Genomic DNA, 22,919 nt, shown 5'->3' with positions numbered 1-22,919 from the left:
ATAAATTTATATTTTTTAGGTGTCAGGTTAACTAGGTAGCGCTATTTCTGGTTGTTAAAAAGTCCGTATTTTCAATGAATGCAGCATGAATACGGAAACGGTGTTACCGCAGCTAGAAACCAAATAAATTTTTGTAAATAATTACATTTAGAAGAGAGAGAGAAACAAGTAGTTATTTAACGCAACTTTTGTCACAGAGGAGGAGCAGGATTTTTTTTTTAAATCCAGTAACAGGAAACGGCTCATCCTCCCCAAACAATCGTCACGGGGCAAAGGTCAGCCAATCAGATGAACGGAAGTTTACCGTTGCGGTAATCCGGTTCAGAGACGACAAGTGCGGCCGACAGGAGCTGAACTCAGTCACAATTTTCAGCTCCGTGAGCCCTAAAAGCTGCAGTCTTTACCGGCTAACCACCGAGCTGAGCCTCTGTGCACACTGCCATGGTGGACTGATGTGTGTAACGACGAGACGCGTTTGCACAGGAGGAGATTTTTTTTCTTTTTTTAAGCTAGTTTGTACCTCCAGTTGGTGATGGTGTACACAGGGCTGGATGAGCAGCGAGTAGCCTGACGCCTCTTCACCGCAGGCCGGGACAAGCGTTTTTAGCTGAGTCCGGAGGACCAAGACAACCAAATGCTTCCAAGTTTTTGACAATAAACGAGGTACTTGGATACAGTCGGTCTGCTCCAAACTGCCTCACCAGTTCCTGCTGAAAGTGAGACCCAACCAGCTTTCACGGTGGAAACGAGAAGAAGAGCAAAGGTAAATGAAAGCTTTAAAAAATCCCCCATCACTGCCTCTATGAGCAGTGTGCTTTGGAATTTTTAAAACTCCACCTTTTATGGCAAGTATCATACATGTGATATTAAAATCAACGACTTTCTTAACATGCACTGTATTGCAATGCTCTCATAATGTTTGGCTAGGAAAGCATACCTTTTTCTGCCAGTGTTTTGGAGGTAGGTGCTATCTGGGCCATGTGTGTCCACAGTCTCTGGGTATAATGATGGTCCTTGGATGCATAAAGATCAGCCTGTTCTGTGTTTGCTGATGTTAAATGCATAATGCATGTGTATAATTCTCTCCTTGTGCCCACACCTTCAGATGAATGCTGTGCGGGGGGGCACAGTCACCTGGCGTCCCCAGCCGTGGCAGGACGGAGACGGGGGCGGAGGGGAGCCTCTGTCAGACAGCGACTCAGAGGAGGAGGACTTCCCCGATGACAGCACCACCCCGCTGGGGGACTACATAACTCATGGTGGGACATTAGAAAATGACAAGGCTGGGGTTTCTCTATTCCTGCACTACATTGGGCTGATCTTACCTTCTGTTCCCACTCTCTCATTCCTCCCACCTCTTTCTTCTCTGTCTTTCAGGACTGAAGCAACTCCTGGATGCTCAGCAGCTGTGTGATGTTACCCTCCTTGTTGAAGGAAAGAAGTTCATGTGTCACAGGTATGGTTGCCATATGTTACAGGGTATGGAGATGCAAGGGTCTAATTCCCTGACAATAAGTAATTATTGACAATATTGGGAATAAATAAGCATGTTTATGCATGCTTTTCTGTGTTGGAGCCCTGACTTTGGTGAACAGGACCCTATCTCAGATGATAAAACCTATATAATATCCTTCATATCTTAAGTCTGAAGTACAGTTTGCCTCCACAGCATGACTTCTCTTCTCCACCTTTGACGTACTGAGTATGTGGCCTCGTTCATAAAACAGTAGAACAGCAGTGTGCATCTCGGGCACTGTATTCAAGGTGATGATGCAACATGGTGGTTTCCACAAACCAGTGCCTGCCCCTGTGTATTTACAATGGAGTAATTCTAAGTTTTTGTAGTAATTACACACTATCAATATGTAATTATGAGAGCAATATTAGAGGAACGTTGTCTTCACTGTGTAGTGTACCACTGCACATGGTTGAAATGACAATAAAGCCACCTGACTATTCCTTTTTCCCTTTTTTTTTTCTTTAGTAAACTCAAAAACATGACTTGAAGAGCTTTGAACTCTGAAAGACTGCAAAATTGATTTTTCTAGCACTGACAAATAAATGTCCCTTTTATTTAGTTAGTTATTTAGTTTTTAGACAGTGTTATAGTTTTTGTAATTTTACCTCTGTATGCCACCACAGTGGATTTTAAATCAAACCATCAGTAAATAATTTACTTGGAGTGCAGACATTTAGCTTTAGCTGGAAAATTAAGGAGGAGTACAAGGTGAGACCTGTTCTCTGCCATTTTGTAACAATTTTCAGTAGTTTTCAGAGGAATTGAGATGAGATGCCTGACATTTAGAACCCATGGATGTCACCAAATGTTGTGTTTCCTCCAGTGAGGTGTTTGTTTTTGGGTCTCTCTGCATTCAGTTTTGTATTTAGTAACTAAATAGCTGCTCTGTTGAGTTAGGATCAAGTGACTGACTTGGACATTGAACAATCTCACATTTTTCTTGCCGTATAAACTCTTGGGTTGTCTTTTTGCTTTGGGTCATTATCTATTTGTAGTTCGAAGCTTTGTCCATTCATGCTTGCAGAATTTGTCTGAATCTGAGAAGGGAGTGTAGCTCTGTGCTCATCGTGATAGCCTTCTTGATTTGGATTGACACATCTTTGAAACTTTGTATTAAAGTGAACAGCTACAGCTCTTTTATCGCCTTAATTTGCTGTGGAATAGCAAGAGAACCAGCCTCTGAAAAAGAGAGATATGAGCAGGTCTAGATTATTGTGATTTTATATAATGATGCAAGTGGCTTTGAATGAGTGTGCATTGGTGCTCATCTACTGATGAGCTGAGAAGAGCCTTTTACTAAGGCAGCTCAGCTGGCACACTAGAAAAAGAGACAAAAGTCACATCTGCATTATGTTTGAAATTCCAGTGTGATTCACAGCAATATTTGTGTGCTTTCCAAAGCTATCACAACCACCATTGCCTCAAGGGCAGAAGAAGATAAAAAGCCATATGTTATAATGTGTAGTTCTGCATGAAAATTTCCCGTCACTGCATTTGTTAGCACTGGTACCTGTGGTTTAGAGTGATATGTAAGAGAAGACAGGGCAGCTTGTCCTTCGGTAAATGGTCTGCTTGGAAGAATAGTTATTGCAGTAGGGTTGAATTGCAGAAACTCGCCATTAAAAGACGTGCAATGGAAACTTCAGTGTTACAAAAACTGTAAAGGCACAGGTTTAGGAGTGGAGTATAGGAACTTACCAGATGAGTCATCCTTTGCTATATTCTGAATAAGAGCACCAGTGTGTGTGATGAAAAGAAAGAAAACGGTTCAAGCCTGAAAATTTTTAAAGCTCTGTAATGCTTTTGGGAGGCATTTGTCCTGTTAGATCGGGGATGTCAAACTCATTTTACACAGTGGGCCACATACAACTCACTTTAAGCTTGAGTGGGCTGGACCAGAAACTCCCCTTTCAGTCAGTGGACAGAAGTGTAAATACAGTCTAATCCCTGAGATATCGCAACGTAAAAAAAATAAGAGTAATTTCAAACGTATGTCTCTGTTTTTCTACATGTTTCTATAGGCACTATGACGGTTTGTGCTAATATAAGATTACATAAAGTTACAGACTGTTTTGTAATTATGCAACATGAAAGTTTTAGTTTTGTTAAAGAATTTATTTATTTTTTGTGTGGATCTATGAATCCATTGTATAAAACCTAAATTTGTACAGTGACAGGAAGTTTTCTTGTTTATTTGTTACATTTTGATGTGGTTCACTTTAATTTCTCACCCATCTACTTCTTCTTTTCCTTTGACTCTCCCTCGACTTCTCTTTGCCATCAGAGTCCTTTTAGCAGCCGTGAGTCCGTACTTTCGGGCCATGTTCACCAGCCCGCTGGTGGAGTCTCGCCTCACAGAGATCCGGCTTGAGGAAGTGACGCCATCTGTCATGGAAACCATCATCCAGTTTGTGTACACTGGGGAGGCTGGGCTCTCTCTGGATACAGCTGAGGATCTGTTTGTGGCTGCCAACCGGCTTCAGGTCATGCCCCTCCAGGACCTGTGCTCCAGGTAAAGTTAATATCCTCAGTAATTAGATGTTAAAGTTCAAGTGGCTACGTTTTTACTTTGACTTTAGATTGTAATTAAAATAAAACCTATTCTTTTTTCTAGATGAAGATGGAAATTAAATCATCTTGCGTCATTCCCTTTTTCTCTTGTTCTGTTTTTCTTTGACATTTTTCTGCTTTTTTTCTCTCACTTTAAATGCTTCAGGTTTCTTTTTGAGCACCTCTCAGTGGACAACTGCCTGGGGATGTACTCTCTGGCTCGCTCTCACCATGACCAGCTCCTGCTGCGTGCCTCCCTGCGACTAGTAGCCCAGCACTTTCCCCGGGTGGCCCGCCAGAAAGACTTCCTCCTGCTCGACCACGGCACCTTAGGCAGTCTTCTGAGCTCCGACCGTCTGGGCGTGGACTCCGAGGCGGAGGTATATGATGCGGCACGCCGCTGGGCAGAGCACCAGCCTTTGGATCGCTACGCTCACATGCCGGCGCTGCTTCACCACCTGCGCCCCGGGCTGTTGTCCCAGGAAGAGAGCCGAAGACTGAGCCAAGAACTGGGGCCAGCAGCAGCAGGAGAAGGCCTTGGCGGGCCTCTCAGACCTCGAGAGGGAATGTTTGAGAAAAAGATTGTCTGTGTGGACCTGACGCCTCGGGAAGATGAGTATTTAGCTGCAAGAGACTACACGGTGGACTGCTTTGATCCTCGGACAGGGAAGTGGGAGAAGCTAGCACCACTTGGCTCACTTGTCAGTCCTGGCTGCACAGCTGTGGGTGACAGGCTTTTTGTAGCTGGTGGGATCCTGCGGACCGGCTCTGTGTCTGCAGCCGTGCATGAATACGATGCTGTGTTGGACCGCTGGATAGAGCAGCCTTCGATGGTCCAGCCCCGGGCCATGCTTGGCCTCCTTGGATGTGGAGAGTCACTCTATGCTTTGGGTGGCAGCAACCGCTCAGCTCTCCTGGACTCCAGTGAGACTCTGGACCTGACCACACTTCAGTGGAGTCCTGGGCCTCGGCTACCGCTCCCCCTGCGCGCCTTTGCCTGTGCAGCACTACGTGGAAGACTTTACCTCCTGGGTGGAACCACACTTGAACAGAACCGAGCTGTGGTCCACTCAGGCGTGCTTATTTATCACACCCTGACAGACTGCTGGACACGTGTGGCACTAGATTCAGGTGCCACCTGCCTCGCTGGAGGAGTAGCAGTGCGAGGTGGAGTGTGCGCCATTGGGGGATACATGAGGGATACCACCAAGTTCTTGGATGGTAACTACACCAACCTGGAGACTTTGGACGCTACAGGCCGTGTGCTGTTTTTCAGAGAAGGCAGAGGGTCAGGGGTGGAGAGGGAGGTGACTGGGGGAGGGGTGCTGGTCAGCGCAGAGCAGCGAGGGGGAGCGGGTGGCGGAAGTGACCGAGCTCCAAGCCCCGTCGTTTTTCCGGGGTTGCCTCGGCGGATTGCAGCAGGGGGTGTGGCCAGGTGGAAAAGAAGAATTTATGTGCTGGGAGGTGAAAACGGCTCGCGCTTTTATGACAGTGTGTACTGTTGGAAACCCGGCTGGCGCAGCTGGGTCCAGAGACGGGAAAAACTTCCGGGAGATACCGGAGGCGTGAGCCAGTTTGGGTGCACCACTCTAAAATTCCCTAAAAAACACATCCTGTCCAGACTCAGACTAGCCAAAGAAAACTGCAAGAAGCCCTCTGACTAGCTGAGCAGGAAGCAGTGAGACGGAAGTGAGGGTCATAGACACAGATTTACTCCAAGGAGAATCAGCTCTTCCATGGCTTCTTGAAATGTTGAATTTTAAAATGAAGTCACGTGAAAAATAGCATTTTATACTATCTGAGTTCAGCCACCAAGCAGGCCTAGAATAGACTGGATCATCTGAAAGTGTCACAGATACATCAGTAGTCAAACAGGCAGTAGGTAGAGGCAGAAACTGGGGAAAAGTCAGGCAACGTGCACCTGAATGTAACTGAATCCACTGTTTGTCCTCTATAACCCAGAAAAGGGCCTTCACCTGATTGAAGTGTGATGTTATTTTAAGCTTTTTTTTGCTGTTGTAATAACTCTAAATTTGTGGATTTTCTTTGGACGCATCTAGTTTAGACACAAGGATACTGGCACATTCCTGTTCATTTTTATTTCCCTAAATCTTTTTTTATTGCTCTCCTGATCTCAGCCTGCAAAGCCCTTTGATACTGCAATTTACAGCACACAAAACCTGACTTGATGGGAAATGCATTGTAGAAAGTTTTAGAATAACTGTATTTATAGAGCATCTTTGAAAAAAAAATCAAGAAATAATGAGTGTTGAAAGAAAGAAAGAAGAAATGAGCCCATAAATCATTGAGGTGATTGTAAAATAGATAATGGACTTTCTATAGCCTTTGTAGTGTTGCATTCCTGAAGACAGGAATACAGAAAGTAATGTAATGTAAGAAGAGCGTGGATATGAGTTTCTAAGTGTTCTGTGAGTTGAAAGGATTTTTGATGGTGTGAGAAACAAGAGTGAAGAACAGACTGGACATGGTAAATAATGTTTGGTGTCAAAGATGACACGCACACATCTGGGAGTCATTTCAATAAATTGTGTGTGGAGGATTTCAGAGCAGCCATTGTCTCTGCCATGTCTGACACTTTTCTAATTAAGATGCAAAATGAAGGTTTTTGTTGTTTTCACGGATTCATTTTGATCCGAGGTTACAAAACTACATTAAACAGCTTTTCTAATGGCTCCAGCCCTCCCCCCCCCCCTTTTTTTTTTTAAAGATCAACAATATCAGGAAATTCTTGGTTGATAAAACTTTGAATAACATAACTGATATGTTTCTCTTTTCATCTGACATAAATCATTTGGCACTGATATCTGTGAAAGCCATGGTACTTGCCGGGATGCCAATATTAGTCAACAAGGCCATTACAACAATGAAAGGCCAATTCACCTTGTTTTTTTATGAGTTCTGATAACTTATTATATGATAACTTATTTACTGTAGATATCTTAATTCTAATCATTTATGGCTATTTAAGTTCATTGTTTTTAATTTATTACATATTCCCTATCGTGGCCCTGCTGTATTATCTTAACAACCTCCACATGTGAGCATGATTGGGATAAATATTCTAGACAAAGAGTTTGTAACCTAACAGAAGTGAATTTCCTAGTAATTCTGACTAATACGTTTAAAAAAAAAAGTTTTATATTTGTCTGAAACCCCAATGTTATCCTTTACACTAAGCTTTGAGCAACCCTTCAAGTCACTCCCTGTATGAACCTAGACTCTTTTAGCTCCGCCCACTTTACGCCAGCTTTCTTCTGACTGGCTGCCCAGAATAGGAATAGGAAAACAAAAACAAGACGTGAAGTTCTGGTCACATTGTAACCAGTACACGTATGCCAGAAAGTAATGAAGAGAACAATATGTCCCCTTTAAAAGTGTTTTGGTTAGAAAACACTTGAGTGGGAGAAACGGAAAAAATGAAAGATTGTATTAACACATTCAGTGAGTTCTTTTAATCAGCTGAACAAGGACATCAGTCATTCAGTGGGAAACTGTCCTGGAGGAAACTAACTTTGTAGTTAATGTGATATCTAAACCCCACTAAGAATTTGACCTTCAGTATCCTTGTGTCTAGACTCTTACATATCTTTCCTCCATCTTGAAGCCAGTTCAGTGTCTCTGCTTGATTCAGCAGACACGTGGAGCTTCAGCCTAGGACTTTGAATGTACTTGGCATAGAGGTTATGGACTATCTAAACACACATTGAGTAGCATTGCACGTTATTTATTTTTTTTTTAAGTATTTTAAGTATTTTGTTGTTTCTAAACATTTGTGTTGAGACTGCACTTCCTGGATGTCCTGTAGGTTTGCTCAGAAATGATCTGCTGTGACTCTAAAACGCACTAATAATTATTCAGATGCCACAGAGATCAGGTCATGGTCAGGCTTTGTTTTGTTTTATTCTAAATCCGCTTTTCTCCACTTTCCACTGATAAATAATTTCAGAATCCAAAGTCAAACCGTCCTCTTATCGTTCCAGTTGAACATGTTGCGCTAATAGTTTCTCTTTCAAGGTTGGAAAAGTGGAATTTCTTCAATTTTCCCAGCTCGCACAGGCAGCAAGTTATTTCTAGTGGCCATAGTGACTTTCTAGGCTATGCATCCCCATTAAATACTGTGGTCTTTATTTTATGTAGTGCATACTAAATGATACTGCTTACTCTAATTTATTCTTGCTTTATATTTGTTAAATACATGGACGTGAGCTGAGTTTCAGGATTCCCTTTTCCTCTTCACTGCTGATTATCAGTCCAGTTTGGATAAGAATTATTCCAAGTGGTTTGTTGGTACAGGGGATTCCATATGTTTTGGGGAAATTACAAATTTTTAATATATTTACCACCTTCTTTGCCGTAAGTTTGTACACCACCACAGTGGATCATTTTCTGTCACTTATCAAATTCAGGGTTGCGGTTGGGCTGGAGCCAATCCTAGCTGTCATAGGTCAAGAGGTGCAGTACACCCTGGATGCAAATTCAGTCTATTGCAGGGCTGACACATAGACAGACAACCTTTCACATCTACAGGCTATTTAAAAAAAGACACCAGTTAACCTTTGAGCTGTGGGAGGAAGACAGAGTATCTGGAGGGAACCCACACAGTTACTGGAAGAACATGCACACACAGAAAGGCCACAGATTGGATTTGAACCCAGGACCTTTTTGCTGTGAGGCTAATCACTGCACCACTTACCACTCTTGAAGTGCAGACTTTCAGCTTTAATTCAAGGTATATATTGTGTCTGAGTGTAATGATAGTTTTTTTTAATACTTGGATAAAATCCTTTGCAGTCAATGACTTCTTAAAGTCTAGAACTCATGGAGAACCAAGGCTGTATTTCCTCCTTTGAGATGCTCTGCCTTTCAAGAACATCCCATTTCTTTGCCTTTAGGATGTCTTGAGTTGCCTTTGCAGTTTGCTTTGGCTCATTATCCGTTTGCACGGTCCCATCAGTTCTTCTGTATTTGTCTGGGCAGAGAGTACAGCTCTATACACGTCATAGTTCATCCTGCTGCTTCTGTTAGCAGTCACATGAGCTATAATGATGAGTCGCCCAGTTTCACTGCCAAGCCATACATGCCAATACCATAACGCTGCCTCCACCATGTTCTTCATATAATGTGGTGAGCTGTTAATCTCGGAAGTTCATCCTGGTTAACCAGGCTCTTTTAGATGATGTCCAGTCTGACTTTGTAGTTGTTGAGCATAACCAGTGGTTCACAACTTGTTGAAAACCTTCTGTATTTCCATTCATGGAGAGGTCTCTTCATACACAAAACTCCTCATGAGTGCCCTTGACTTGATTAGATCTTGTGAAGTTGTTTTGCTTAATCATGGAAATAATTCAACATGAACTTAAGTTGTCTTCTGGGTTCTTTCGGGCCTTTTAGTGTTGCTGGTTCAGATTGTTGAATTTGTTCACTCCTAACTTTTTTTTCATCATCTGCCATAACCCTGCTTTTTAAGTCAGTTGTCCAGTTACTTTTGAGCCTCTGGAAATGGGGAACTGCGTATAAAAGCAGCTGTAATTCCTAAACATTTAATGCAATACTTTTATTAAACCCCTTGAATTGTAGCTGGAAATCTGCACTTTAATCACATTGATGGTTTAAAATCCACTCTAGTACTGTGCTGAAGCAAAACTACAAAAAAAAAAAAAAGCCATTCCACAAAAACGTATGCACCCGATGTTTCACTTTTGCGTCTTCCTGCCTTTCACTGAGCCACTGCCATTAGCTGAAATATGACCGCCAGTAGATTGGCAGCTTTCTCTTCACCCTCAGGTGAGGTCAGTCCAACCTGGTGTTGAAGTTTCATGCAAGAGCTGGTAATGCGAGTCTCTCATGATGAGACAGTAATGTTCTCTGCTTACGGTTTGCCATTTTAGACATTTGATATGGAAGAATTCATACCAGTGTGTGTCTGACCAGTGAGGGTTTCTTTGTTTGTTTTGTGTTTCCAGAAAACTCCACACTGCACTGCCTGTTAATTATTTCCCCTGACTTGCTCTGAGCTGTCACCCCGGAAATGTCAGACGAACTGATTTCCTCTCCCTCGGTGTGCTTACAGCTTGTGTGACATGTGAAAAGTGACTGTACGCATGCATGTTTTCTATGCTGAGGCGTAAATGTGTTCTACACAAGCTTTTCGCACACATCCAGGGCTCACAGGCCGTGCGCCCATTCAAAGAAGCTGCCCTCATTTGTATTACTTAATGACATTTGTGAACTGGAAGGCAAATGGATGCTTCAATGGAAGCAGTGCTATCAAATGAATAAAGGACTTTTTTGCTTTTGTGTTTTGTGACTGTGACTTTTTTGACATGCCAGAACCTTTTATGTTGACTTGGTCACAATGATTTGCAATAATCGTATTTTTATCATTGTTTAGTGAACCGTTGACCAAAATAAGGAAAAGTACCCATCTTTACTGGTAACATTACGGGTTGTTGTGGGAATAAAAGATGCAGGACATGCATAAAGTGGGTAATTGTGCGTGTAAAATATTAATTAAATCCAGTGGAGCTACTTAACTCAAGGCATGTTTTTCATGGTTTAGTGTTAATAATTACTCTAATAAATAAACTGCTGAATCTGCCCATTGTCAAAAGTGACCAGAGCTCTCACTTAGACCAGTCGCCCCATTTGCTGCCTAACTGCTGCTCATCTTTGTAGTCAAGTTGATGCAGAAATGTAGGTGTATTTTTTTTTGTAGATAACAAGATTTAAAAAAAAAAAAAAAAAAAGCTTTACTTGAAGAAAAGTTGCAGGTAAACCCAAAGCAGGTTACCTCTAAGGAATCATATCAAGTCACGTTTTAGAGTGTTTTTAGGTACAAGTGGAGCAATGGCAGACAAGGTGACAATCAGCAATCCAGCAGACATCTCCATCATTGTTGGATATTTCATTGTGGTGATAAGTGTTGGCGTCTGGGTAAGTGTGCCTTAGAGAATTCCTGATTATTCTGATCATCTTTGATGTTTACACACATTTCCATGTTCCAGTCCATGTTTCGGACCAATCGTGGGACAGTTGGGGGATATTTCTTGGCCGGTCGTACCATGACCTGGTGGCCGGTGAGTTCAGTAGATACACAATAAATGTACACTTTAAACTGTTATTGGCTTAATATCTTCACTGTATTCATCAGCCAGTAATAGGCGCTGCACAGAAATACCAAAGTTTGAAGTAATTTTAAAACAGTTGTGCTATACTTCGCGGTTTATCCAAAGGCGGTGTATAAATAGCCAATGCATAAAAACAATACTATCGTTATTGGATTTTTAAATATTGAATCTGCATAGAATCTTTTTGCAGTATCTTAAAACATGATCAGTATATCAAATAATAATCCCCCATAAATGTGAGTGATTGTGAATGAGCACACACTCCTGCATTGAAAAATGCTAAATTTCTGAATATGAGGCTTCAACCGAACATCATCAGTTCTGAAATTGAAAATGCGCCACAAACTATTTGCATTTTGACCTGAAAACAGTTGTATGTCTGAATGTGTCTATTTTTCTTTTCCTGTTGCATTCTCTCTAATTCAGTTGTATTTTTTTGGCCTGAGGGTTGTGCAAAAAAGTGAGATTAATGAAGTTGCTCTCTTTCTCTGGCTAGAACACCATGGAAACTTATGCTCATCACAAACTGATCTGGAGCAGGTTATGTTCTGAGCAGAGATGGGCGTGTTACTGTAATCCGATTACTTTTTTCAAGTAACGAGTAAAGTAAGGGATTACTACTGCAAAAACGGTAATTAGATTACCGTTACTTTCCCGCAGGAACGCTGCGTTACTAAAACCGTGATTTTTTTTGCGAGAATGTCTCATGACAGTGACGTACGCGAGTGCAATGTTCGTGGCAACAGCTGTGTGCAGATCAACAATGGATCATATATCGAGTGCGGAGAGAGTATGAGCGTGCAGCGTTTAAAGCGTGGAAGTACTGACCTTATTTTGAGTTTGATTCCATAAAAAGTGACAAAAACATTAGCGTCCGTTGTGCGTGGGAAGAAAACTTCTTTTTACAGCGAAAAAAACCCCTAAACTTCCGAGCAAGCACCGAGTGCGCTATGACGTAATGGGAAATTCACAGAGAAACTCGCGGATTCTTCCACTGACCACTGCGGCACACCTGCACCAGGGTAAACCTCCGCCTATGGGCTCAAAATGTGGTCATAAATATTTTGTACTTGTAAATCGGTTTTGTACTTGTAAATCAGGATTTGTATGTGTAAAAAAAATTTGTGTGTGTGTAAAAAAGATGTGTATGTGTAAAAAAAATTTGTGTGTGCGTAAAAAAGATTTGTATGTGTAAAAAAAATTTGTGTGTGCGTAAAAAAGATTTGTGCGTGCGTAAAAAAGATTTGTGCGTGTGTAAAAAAGATTTGTGCGTGTGTAAAAAAGATTTGTGTGTAGACTTAGCCAAAAAAACCCTGCAAGTTACAAGTACAAATTTTGACCCTATTTTTCTTCCTTTCATCTGATTGGTCAATGTCATGTCAATCACAAATGTAACAATCCAACCAGAGAACAGATGGGTTTGGCAGTCGGAGGGGTGCTTTTTTGAACTGCACATACAAATTTTTTTTACACATACAAATCTTTTTTACGCACACACAAATTTTTTTTTACACACACAAATCTTTTTTACGCACACACAAATTTTTTTACACATACAAATCTTTTTTACGCACACACAAATTTTTTTTACACATACAAATCTTTTTTACACACACAAATTTTTTTTACACATACAAATCCTGATTTACAAGTACAAAACCGATTTACAAGTACAAAATATTTATGACACACATTATACACACATTTTGAGCCCATATCCACCTACCCTACTCCTGCTTTACAGGTGAAAATAGAGCAACAGGACCGCTAGTCTTTGGCTTTATTTATTTTCTGCTGTGTTTTACTTGCATCTATTTGAAAGAGTGAGTGTAAACACACGCAACAAAAAAAATATTTTATGTGCAGGAATGTGCAGAAAATAGGTTTAAATGTTAAACTAATTTATTCAAGTCAGAGAATGTTGCATATAATTAATTTTTTTGCTTGATGCATAAAAGATTAAAACTAACAAAACAAAAAGGGACTTTTCCATTTGATTACATTTTGTATGATGGATTATGCAGAAAAAGTAGAATTAGGCTGAAAGATCTATCGCTTTATTACCTATACAGGTTGTAAATCGTGTTTTTAAAAAGTAACTAAGTAATTAATTACTTTTGAAAATAAGTAATCAGTAAAGTAACAGGATTACTTTTTTGGGGAAGTAATCAGTAATTAGTTACTGATTACTTTTTTCAAGTAACTTGACCAACACTGGTTCTGAGTCTCTAAGCTCCATGTTTTCACTGATTATTTTATTCAAAGTAAGCTCTAAGTGTTATACAGATATAGGTTTTATACAGAACTGTGCAAAAGTCTTGAGCCACGTTTCTGGATATTTTTCTTCCAAGTCACCAGACTTTCTTGTAGTTTTTAACATTACCTTAAGAAATTGTTTTTCAAGTTTTCTGAAGGTCTTTAAAAGTTTTTTTTAATATACTGGCTGTTTTCCCCCCGCTCATTTTCAGTACAGTCCTTCTAACTGTTGTTTTTCTTTTTTGTTAAGCCACTTAACACTAAAATATGAATCTATGAAGCATAAAAAAGACACTTTACTCAAGAGAGGAACCAGTTTTGCATCTTTAGACATTTTGTTACTAGCAGCCTGTCATAAAGCACACCATTTGTTTGCATTTCTTTAATCTATCAGAGACGTACAGTATCTCTCTGATCAGTGAGTGTCTACACTCATCTGCAAGGCATTATGGAGGCACTGTCGTGGTTTGGAGCTGGCTTTCTGTGAGTGGTTTTAGGGAATTATTAACACGAAAAATATCGTCAGAGTTTGAACCAACATCCAAAACCATTTGGAAAATAACTGATTAACAACAGCTTTGTTTTTCAGAATGACAATGATCACAAACACACTGCCAGTATAGTAAAAACTCTGTTTTTGCCTTATATACTGTTTCTATGTTTGCATGTTTTCCCATTTTCTTAGCAAATATATAAAGAAATAAAGGGTACCTCAAAACTTTAGCACAGTACTGTATATATAACTGCTGAGTCACATCCTAGTAACAACACCGAATGAAGCAGTCATTACGTTACAGTACTGAGGAACCTGTAATGTTTAAACATATGAAGTTTAAAGTTTAACACCTCTAATGATCTCTTAGAAATAAACAGCAGTGGAGAGAATATTTATTGGTTCTGCTGTTGCACTTGTAACAATCACAAATTCACATTGAAATAGTTTCTCTTGTCTTACTTGCAGTGTCAGTGTTGCGTTTTACTGTTACGTTTTCTGCGTGCTTCATAGATCTCTTTCGCCTTTTCCTGTGATAGTGCCTCTGACTGGAGTAACCAGTCCATTTTGTGCAGAGAAAGAGTCGAGTAATGCATCAAATGTATGTACAGAGCCTGAAGCAGAAGTCCCGGGCATCAAAATTCATTTGATTGCATTAATTAGTTTTTGTTTTGTATGTAGTGCCAGATCTCAAATTCTCTCTCTCCCTCTCAACACCTTCGTGGCAAAAATGACCAAATATTCCATAATTTTCGTGATTTTAAGCCTTTGAAATGCCAGTTTAATTAATTTAATGATCAGTTATTTATTAAAAGCTCCTGTAATTTTGCTGGATCGGTATCTCGTGTGGTTTTTGCAGGTTGGTGCATCTCTGTTTGCCAGCAACATCGGCAGTGGTCACTTTGTTGGTTTGGCAGGCACCGGGGCGGCTGGTGGCATCGCCGTTGGAGGGTTTGAGTGGAGTGTAACAGTCACCTTATTTGCCTACATTAAACACACTGTAAATGACAACAAGTGACTGGAAGAAGGTCTAAATATGTCGCATGTTTTTGTGTGTTGTTCGTTTTTATGTACCAGGCTCTGTTTATCGTGCTGCTGCTCGGCTGGCTGTTTGTACCTGTCTACCTCACAGCCGGGGTAAGAAGTTCAGCCTGTGCTGTATTTCAGGCATCATAAAGTGTAGCCATTCACTAGTGTGATGAGATGTTGTGCTGTGGCAGGTGATCACAATGCCTCAGTACCTGAAGAAGAGGTTTGGTGGGACCAGAATCAGCCTCTACCTGTCAGTTATCTCACTGTTACTGTACATTTTGACTAAGATCTCAGTAAGTGATCCCATTAGTGCACACGTGTTTAAAAAAAAAAAAACTGTCCCTATTGTGTGTATTTCTCTCTTCATTCAATCTCTGTCTCTCTCCAGGTGGATATGTTTTCAGGAGCAGTGTTTATCCAGCAGGCGTTAGGATGGAATATCTACGTGGCTGTCATCGCCCTTCTGTTAATAACAGCTTTGTACACTGTTACAGGTATGGTAGGATCTATACCAGGGGTGGGGGAACTCCAGGCCTCAAGGGCTGGTGTCCTGCAGGTTTTAGATGTGTCCTTGATCCAACACAGCTGATTTAAATGGTTAAATTAGCTCCTCAACAAGTCTTCAAGTTCTCCAGAGGCCTGGTAATGAACTAATCATTTGATTCAGGTGTGTTGACCCAGGGTGATATCCAAAAAGTGCAGGACACCTGCCTTGAGGCCTGGAGTTCCCCACCCCTGGTCTATACAGTACAGGAAATAAGTATTTGATCCCCTACAACCCAGCCAGAATTATGGCTTCTACAGATTTGGCTGTCCATCACCATATGGACAGGCTAGACCAAAGACAGACAAGACCAAAGAGTTGTAAAAGGATGTCAGGGATAGATCACGAGAAAGGAGGTGGATCAACACTGTAATGGGGAAAAATTCTATTTTTTTCTTACATTTAGATTTAGGTGCTTAGGATTTCACTGTAGAGGTTTGTATAGCCTTTTGTTTTGGTCTGGTCATGCTGGAAGATGTTGCAGGCAGCAGAATGTTTTCCATGGCATCTCCAGACTCTGTCACATGTGCTCAGTGTGAACCTGCTTTCATCTTTGAAGAGCACAGGGCGCCAGTGGTGAAGTTGCCAATCTTGGTGTTCTCTGGCAAATGCCAAACAACCTGCACGATGTTGGGTTCTAAGCACAACCCCCACCTGTGGTCGTTGGACCCTCATGGAGTCTGTTTCTGACCGTTTGAGCAGAATCGGTGACAAAGGGCAGCCCTGGCGGAGCCCATCACCCACCAGGAACGAGTCTGACTTATTGCCAGCAATGCGGACCAAGCTCTTGCAACGGTCGTATAAGGACTGAATGGCCCGTAGCAATGGGCCAGATACCCCATACTCCCGGAGCACCCCCCACAGGACCCCCCGAGGGACACGGTCGAATGCTTTCTCCAAGTCCACACAACACATGTAGACTGGTTGGGCAAACTCCTATGCGTACTCGAGTATCCTTGAGAGGATAAAGAGCTGGTACAGTGTTCCGCGACCAGGACGAAAACCGCAAATCGCTACCTTATCGTGGTGGAGGGGTTTGTGTGTCCCAGGGATCCCAGGGGTTATGTTGTCTAGGGGCTTTTGCCCCCTGGTAGGGTCTCCCATGGCAAATTGGTCCTGGGTGAGAGACCAGACAATAAGCGATTCAGAAGACCCCTATTAAAAGACCATTGACTGTATAAAAGATGGACGACCCGACACCGCCTCCTACCATTGTGCAAGAATGAAGCCAAAATACCCCGCTTGTGGAGGCTGCCATCTTGCAAATTTGGAGCCAGAGTCTGCGCAGTAGTGACTTAAGGTGGAGCGACTGTGTAACGCTCCCGCCCACAAACCCGCTGGACGTGACCGCAAACACGCCCCCCTACACTTTTTACGTAGCCCGGCTGCTCAAGTTTTTTTGCTGGTTTACCGCGACTGACAACTCGTTTAATTAAGGTAAATACTACTGTGAGTGTCATGGATCTAAAACTGTTTAAATCTTCAGAGCCCTCTACAGCCTGTTAACATGGAAACTTTAAAAACAGCAGCATGAGGTTTCAGTAGTGTAGTCTAATTTGTTCTTTTCATTTAATAATAGAGTCCATATTGATCCCTCAAAATTGAAATAAAGCTGATTCTTCTGTCCTCACACACTCAGGATCTGAAGTTCTTCTCTTACATTTTTTTTTCAGTATTACAGTACACTACAGTACTTTAATCCATAGTTCCTGATTAATGAGGAGTTACTGAAGTACAAGCTTTAAAAAAATTGTTATTGTCTTTACAGATGTGGCAAGAGACTGAAAACATGCTGTTGTTTGCACATATTTAATATTCAGCTCTGCACAGGAGCTGAAGCAGGGTGCAGCCTGTTGCTTTTACAGTATAATACTTGTAATAAAAGTACAGTAACAGTAATTAGTGACTGAGCAGCCCGGGGCGTTTCTCTTGATTTCTTTAGTAAATTCATTCACCTGCACAGCTAAACGAACCCTGACAGCCGAGTGCTCATTTTAGCTAGCTAGGTCTGAGGAGCTAGCTAAGGACGGTAGTTACGGATTAGCTTACGAACACGTTTAACTTACCGAAAAAGTGCAGCGGGGCCTCGGATCCTTCTGTCGGGTAGTCCAGTTTTCTGAAGAACACCTCAGGCTGTCAGGTTAAAACACTCGGTCGTGTTTTCGTAGCGTAAACGCTGGGCGTCCTCTCAGAGCCTACGCTCTATCTGCTATTCGCGAACAGAGATACGCAAGTTTCTCCGTGACTGCAGCTGCCAGTCAAAGCTGCTATGATGACGTTTCACCCCAATTTAACATCACCGCGGTAGGAGTTAGAATCAAACTTATGGGAAAGGAGACCCCTTGGACATAAATCAGCATGATGAGAACTATTGATAACAAAAGAAAGAATCTTTGGAAAAAATTTATCTGAGGAGAATTAATTTATTTTAGTCTGACCCCAGTCCCATCCGCTAACACGGAGGAGGCGGGGTTTATGACCTATACTGCAGCCAGACACCAGGGGGCGATAGAGACGTTTAGGCTTCATTTTTGGGGAGCTGACGCGTCGTCCATGTTTTCTACAGTCAATGGAAAAGACCATCGAGGGAACAGGGTTACCTGGAGCCCAGGGAGGGTGCCCGAGGGTGAGCGTCTGGGGCCCGGCCGGGCACAGCCCGAAAAATGGACACGGGCCCATCTTCCTGCAGGCCCACCACCCGCAGGAGGCACTGTAGGGGTCGGGTGCAATGTGAGTCGGGCGGCGGCCAGGAGCGGAGGCCCTGGCGGACCGATCCCCGGCTACCAAGACAAGACAAATATTTTTTCCCACTCAAAAACTTGCAAATCAATTTTTAACATTTATTTAATTTTTGATATTCTGTCTCTCTCCATTAAAATGAAACTGCCATAAAAATTAGAGACCATTCATTTCTTTACAAGTTAGCAAACTTCTAAATAGTTATTTATTTAAGGTCTACTCCACTAACTTTACACATGTGAAACCATATAACTATTAAGTTGCTATAGTGATGTCACCAGGGAGACCTTGGATGTGGGAACTTGTAGTTTGTAGGAAAAGCTCTGGCTTACAGAGTTTAAAAGATGAGTGCAACCACAGGGCAGAGAGGGTTTAATGAAAGGTCTTTTGCGGAATGCAATGATACTAAAACTCGCCCCATTAGACTAAAAAAAATAATGTCAGGGTCCTATATTCTGATTTCTTGACAACTTTACATTGACAAAATATTGCAGAGATTTTTTCCATATCAGTGTATGTAGTTCAGTGTGTGTGTGTGTTTGTGTGTCTTACCAGGTGGGCTGGCTGCGCTGATGTACACCGACACAGTTCAGACTTTTGTCATCATTGCTGGGGCCTTTGTCCTCACCGGCTTCTGTGAGTCCAATCTTTGCAGCACGACACAACACGCGGGTCACATCTGGGTCCCCAGCAGTTTCACAACAACAGGAAAGACGTTAACCAGGGTCTGCAATCATTGACTTGATTACAGTAGAGGTGTACAGTGTGCTGACAGTGCAGACATGCAACACCACCACACCTTTCGCTGACTCTACAACCATTCTTTACAAAAACGTCTTGAAATCACAGTCTAGTACTGGTGTAGAATATTAACTAATCCTCTGAGCAGTTAGTGCTGCTTCAGCAGCTGACTCATGTCTTCAGTTAGGATATCAGTTTGACACAAGAGAGTTCTGGACTATTGAGCAGTAAAAACACAACACGCTTACACGCACAAGCAAGAGTCCTGTTTGAGATTTTGGGAAATTGAGTGTGTTTTAAGCATCATCAACCTTAGAGGGAGGGGTCCTAGCACAAAATATCCTCACGCTTTTTCCTTCTCACCTCTAGCATTTGCTAAAGTCGGGGGCTACAGCGCTCTGCTTAATAAATACAGCTCCGCCACGCCGCTTAATTTCACCTCCCTGGAACCCCACCGCTACAACATCTCCCCCCACTGCTACACCCCCAGAGCGGACGCCTTTAACCTGCTGAGAGACCCAGCTGCAGGGGACCTGCCCTGGCCCGGGGTGCTGATTGGGATTCCAATAGGGGGAATCTGGTACTGGTGTACAGATCAGGTGACTTTTATATCAGTGGAAGCACTTTGGTTTGGGGAGCTGGTATTAGCCAGGGAGTTCAGCCAGTTACTTTAAATGGCATGCTTTACCAGTATTAGTAATTTAGTTCTTAAAAATCAATAGTTGAAGACAAACTTTGTAGCCTTTCTCTCAACTTCTCTGTTTATGCAATCAGCGCACAGTACCGCTGACTCAGAGAGGCTTACTGCAGCTCACAGAAGAACCTACTTTGGGCGGCTCTTTTATTCACAGTCTTATTCCCTTCCTGGCATTACCCCAAAGGGATTCATGTCTCCACCCAGAATCTTTCGCTTGTTAGTCAAATGTGTAAATCGCTACACTGTGGAGCCAGCTGCAGCGCACATACACTGCTGTAACTGTCTTTACGATACACTGAAGTCAAGCTGATAACCTGGTACAAGGGCGCCTGTCCTCAAGGAGGAGGAGGAGGAACCAATGGAGTGCAACAATACAGAAAAATAGTCTAGCTGGTGAAGAATGAAAGAAAAACACATTAGCAAACCAGTATTTCATTTGCCCCCCAGTAAAGCATCCTCACATGCTGTGTTACACTAATAAGGCCCATAAGATGCAGAATTACTGCATTAATAGTTGCTACTTTAAAGCAAATGTCTGAACCTTTAGGCACATATCATTAGTCTGTGTCTGTGTCTTTCTCCAGGTGATTGTACAGCGGTGCCTCGCAGCTCGTAGCATCACGGACGTAAAGGCAGGCTGCATCATGTGCGGCTACCTCAAACTGCTGCCCATGTTCCTCATGGTGTTCCCCGGCATGATCAGCAGGATTCTCTACCCAGGTCTGTGGGCTACACTAGTAGTGGCAGGTGCACACTGCATCCTTATGAACCTGCCTGGCTCTTTTGAGACCGAATAGTCAAAAGTGACTCATCTCAAATCCAAGACCATAATTCCATTAAGCTTTTTGAACTCTCGCTTGTAAGCTTGTAAGCTGTAGGCGGGTGATGTGTCTGAACGTTGTGTGTGTGTGTTTTTATAGATGAGGTTGGCTGTGTGGTCCCTGAACTCTGCAAGAACATTTGTGGGACTGAGGTGGGCTGCTCCAATATAGCTTATCCTAAACTGGTGATATCAATAATGCCGGATGGTAAGGACACAATTATTGGCTACATTTTTTTAAAAAAAAGAAGAAGGTTATTTTGCCTTACATGACCCCTGCTCTGCTTCCTGTCACACTTTTGTCCAGGTTTGCGCGGTCTGATGCTGGCTGTGATGCTGGCTGCTCTCATGTCCTCTTTGGCCTCCATCTTTAACAGCAGCAGCACTTTGTTCACCATGGACATCTGGACCCGTATCAGACCACAGGCCACTGAGCGTGAGCTCATCGTCGTAGGCAGGTACAGTGCAGCATGCTTTCTGTAACACTCAATGTTACAGAAAACCAGCATAACCAAAAAGAGGTCCTTTTTCTTGGACTCTGCTTGAGTAACCCTGCATTAGCCACAGTTAACATAATCATATTTATCTTATACTTGTCGGCCCTTCTGTTCATCCACTAGCTCCGTGTAGGCTAACTTGCTACTGATTGGCAGCCCCTCGTAAATTGAAGGGTTGGAGCCAGAGCAGCGTCCCTGAGATGATCGTTTTAAGAATATCTGCTCTTACTTTGCTCGTCAAAATGAACCAGGAGTAGAGAAATAACCAAAAAGAACTTGTTGCACACACACTGACCTTATTATTTAAAACTATGGCCATGTTTAATATGAACATCTAACACTGTAATAATACTCAAGTCAGAAACTTTTGTTAAATAACAAGCAGTAGAGTTTTAAAGAATTACACCTCGCTGAAGACGTCATACAAGAAGTTCTTCATTTCCTTTCCTAGGAAAGTAATATAAACAGCAGAGGTTTATAAAACTGAACTGATATGGACTGATTTACCAAACTCTCATATTTCCTCTGGTCTTTAGAGTCTGGGTTCTGTGTATTGTAGCTGTCAGTATCTGCTGGATCCCGGTGGTGCAGGCGGCACAGAGCGGTCAGCTGTTTGATTACATCCAGTCCGTCTCCAGCTATCTGGCTCCCCCTATCGCCGCCGTCTTCCTCCTGGCTGTGTTTGTTAAGAGGGTCAATGAAACGGTGAGACATCGTCTGCCAACATTACAGCGATGAAACACCAGGTGTAGTCACAGTTATATGACATAACACTCATCTTCCTCCACTTGCAGGGTGCCTTCTGGGGCCTGATTTGTGGTCTGCTGATGGGTTTGTGTCGGATGTTGCTCGAGTTCTGGTTTGGTACCGGCAGCTGTATTTTCCCCTCCAGCTGCCCTTACCTGGTGTGTGGGATCCATTACCTCCACTTTGCCATTATCCTCTTCTTCTGTACCTCAGCGCTTGTGTTGCTGGTCAGCTACTGCAGCAAGCCAATAGATGACCAGCATGTAAGTGATTTACACAGCACTGAGGGCCAAAATAAGACCTTATTTATCAAATGCTTATGACAAAAACATGCTTTCCAGCTTCATCGTCTGGTGTTCAGCCTTCGTCATTCCAAAGAGGAGAGAAAAGATCTGGACTGGGAGCAAGAGGAAAAAGGGAGGAGGGCCAGGAGAGAGGCCAGCAGGAGGATGAGAGAGAATAAAAGCGATGCAGGTAAGAAACAAAGTGAAATTGCAGTGATGGAGAAAAGCAGAACAAACACTCACTAAAGCAGCTTACAAACTATTTCTCCCTTTCAGTGGCTGAAGAGGAAGAGCAGTCTGGGATCTGCCAACTTATCAAACGGTTCTTTGGCCAGGGTGGCAGTTCCTCCCCGACCAATGACGAAGAAGAACCTGAGGAACCGGTGCAGATGCCCGACATCAGTGAGGACCCAGTGTGGAAGAACGCCGTGGACGCCAACGCTCTCATCATGATGGCTGTAGCAGTTTTCATGTGGGGATACTATGCATGACAGAGTCCTTATGTTGCTTAATGAAAGTGGATTTTTAAATATCAAGAAATAAATGTAAGTGTTGCCATCTGTTGGCAAACACTGGTCACTGCACTTAATAAGCTATTTTCTTATTTTAAAGTAGTTCAAAGTAGGCGCACGTGCAAATATACAACCATGCTGCATTCTGACACAGCATGGTCCTTCTCTACTTTTGTCCAGTTTTAAAAAGCATACGTAATGCACAGTCTGAAAAATGCTTTATCAGGTTAAAATGCCATTACTGTATACGGTTACATCGTGATTCAATCACAGGTCGATCTCGAAAGGTGTGAAGATTGAATTCTAATAGAAGTTAACTCAATAAAGCCTAAAGATTTTT

At 42.4% G+C, this 22,919-nt stretch overlaps 2 protein-coding genes across 2 annotated transcripts; both read left to right on the top strand.

Moving 5' to 3' along the window:
* The first annotated feature begins 94 nt into the window (after positions 1–94).
* On the top strand, positions 95–6,639 carry LOC146504431 (kelch repeat and BTB domain-containing protein 8). The gene is made up of 5 exons (XM_085131556.1): positions 95–763; positions 1,106–1,259; positions 1,378–1,456; positions 3,804–4,031; positions 4,236–6,639. Exons 2-5 carry the CDS (start codon positions 1,106–1,108, stop codon positions 5,731–5,733), a joined length of 1,959 nt encoding a protein of 652 aa, XP_084987682.1. The 5' UTR covers positions 95–763; the 3' UTR covers positions 5,734–6,639.
* Positions 6,640–9,893: 3,254 nt separating this feature from the next.
* On the top strand, positions 9,894–22,651 carry slc5a2 (solute carrier family 5 member 2). The gene is made up of 15 exons (XM_085131577.1): positions 9,894–11,023; positions 11,095–11,166; positions 14,826–14,930; positions 15,044–15,103; positions 15,187–15,291; positions 15,387–15,492; positions 18,837–18,917; positions 19,392–19,621; positions 20,304–20,439; positions 20,640–20,747; positions 20,847–20,997; positions 21,573–21,741; positions 21,831–22,046; positions 22,125–22,257; positions 22,344–22,651. Exons 1-15 carry the CDS (start codon positions 10,937–10,939, stop codon positions 22,556–22,558), a joined length of 1,974 nt encoding a protein of 657 aa, XP_084987703.1. The 5' UTR covers positions 9,894–10,936; the 3' UTR covers positions 22,559–22,651.
* The last annotated feature ends 268 nt before the right edge of the window (positions 22,652–22,919 follow it).

This window comes from Neolamprologus multifasciatus, chromosome 14 (assembly GCF_963576455.1).
Source record: "Neolamprologus multifasciatus chromosome 14, fNeoMul1.2, whole genome shotgun sequence".
Taxonomy (NCBI): Eukaryota; Metazoa; Chordata; class Actinopteri; order Cichliformes; family Cichlidae; genus Neolamprologus; species Neolamprologus multifasciatus.
This window is presented reverse-complemented; position numbering and strand designations above follow the sequence as displayed.

Excerpts from the sequence above, each read along its gene's own strand:
- LOC146504431 (XM_085131556.1), top strand. The coding sequence starts at position 1,106 with ATGAATGCTGTGCGGGGGGGCACAGTCACCTGGCGTCCCCAGCCGTGG. Across the intron at positions 1,457-3,803 it reads AAGAAGTTCATGTGTCACAG|AGTCCTTTTAGCAGCCGTGA; the intron begins GTATGGTTGCCA and ends CTTTGCCATCAG. Across the intron at positions 4,032-4,235 it reads CTCCAGGACCTGTGCTCCAG|GTTTCTTTTTGAGCACCTCT; the intron begins GTAAAGTTAATA and ends TAAATGCTTCAG.
- slc5a2 (XM_085131577.1), top strand. The coding sequence starts at position 10,937 with ATGGCAGACAAGGTGACAATCAGCAATCCAGCAGACATCTCCATCATT. Across the intron at positions 15,292-15,386 it reads ACATTTTGACTAAGATCTCA|GTGGATATGTTTTCAGGAGC; the intron begins GTAAGTGATCCC and ends GTCTCTCTCCAG. Across the intron at positions 20,440-20,639 it reads CAGCAGGATTCTCTACCCAG|ATGAGGTTGGCTGTGTGGTC; the intron begins GTCTGTGGGCTA and ends GTGTTTTTATAG.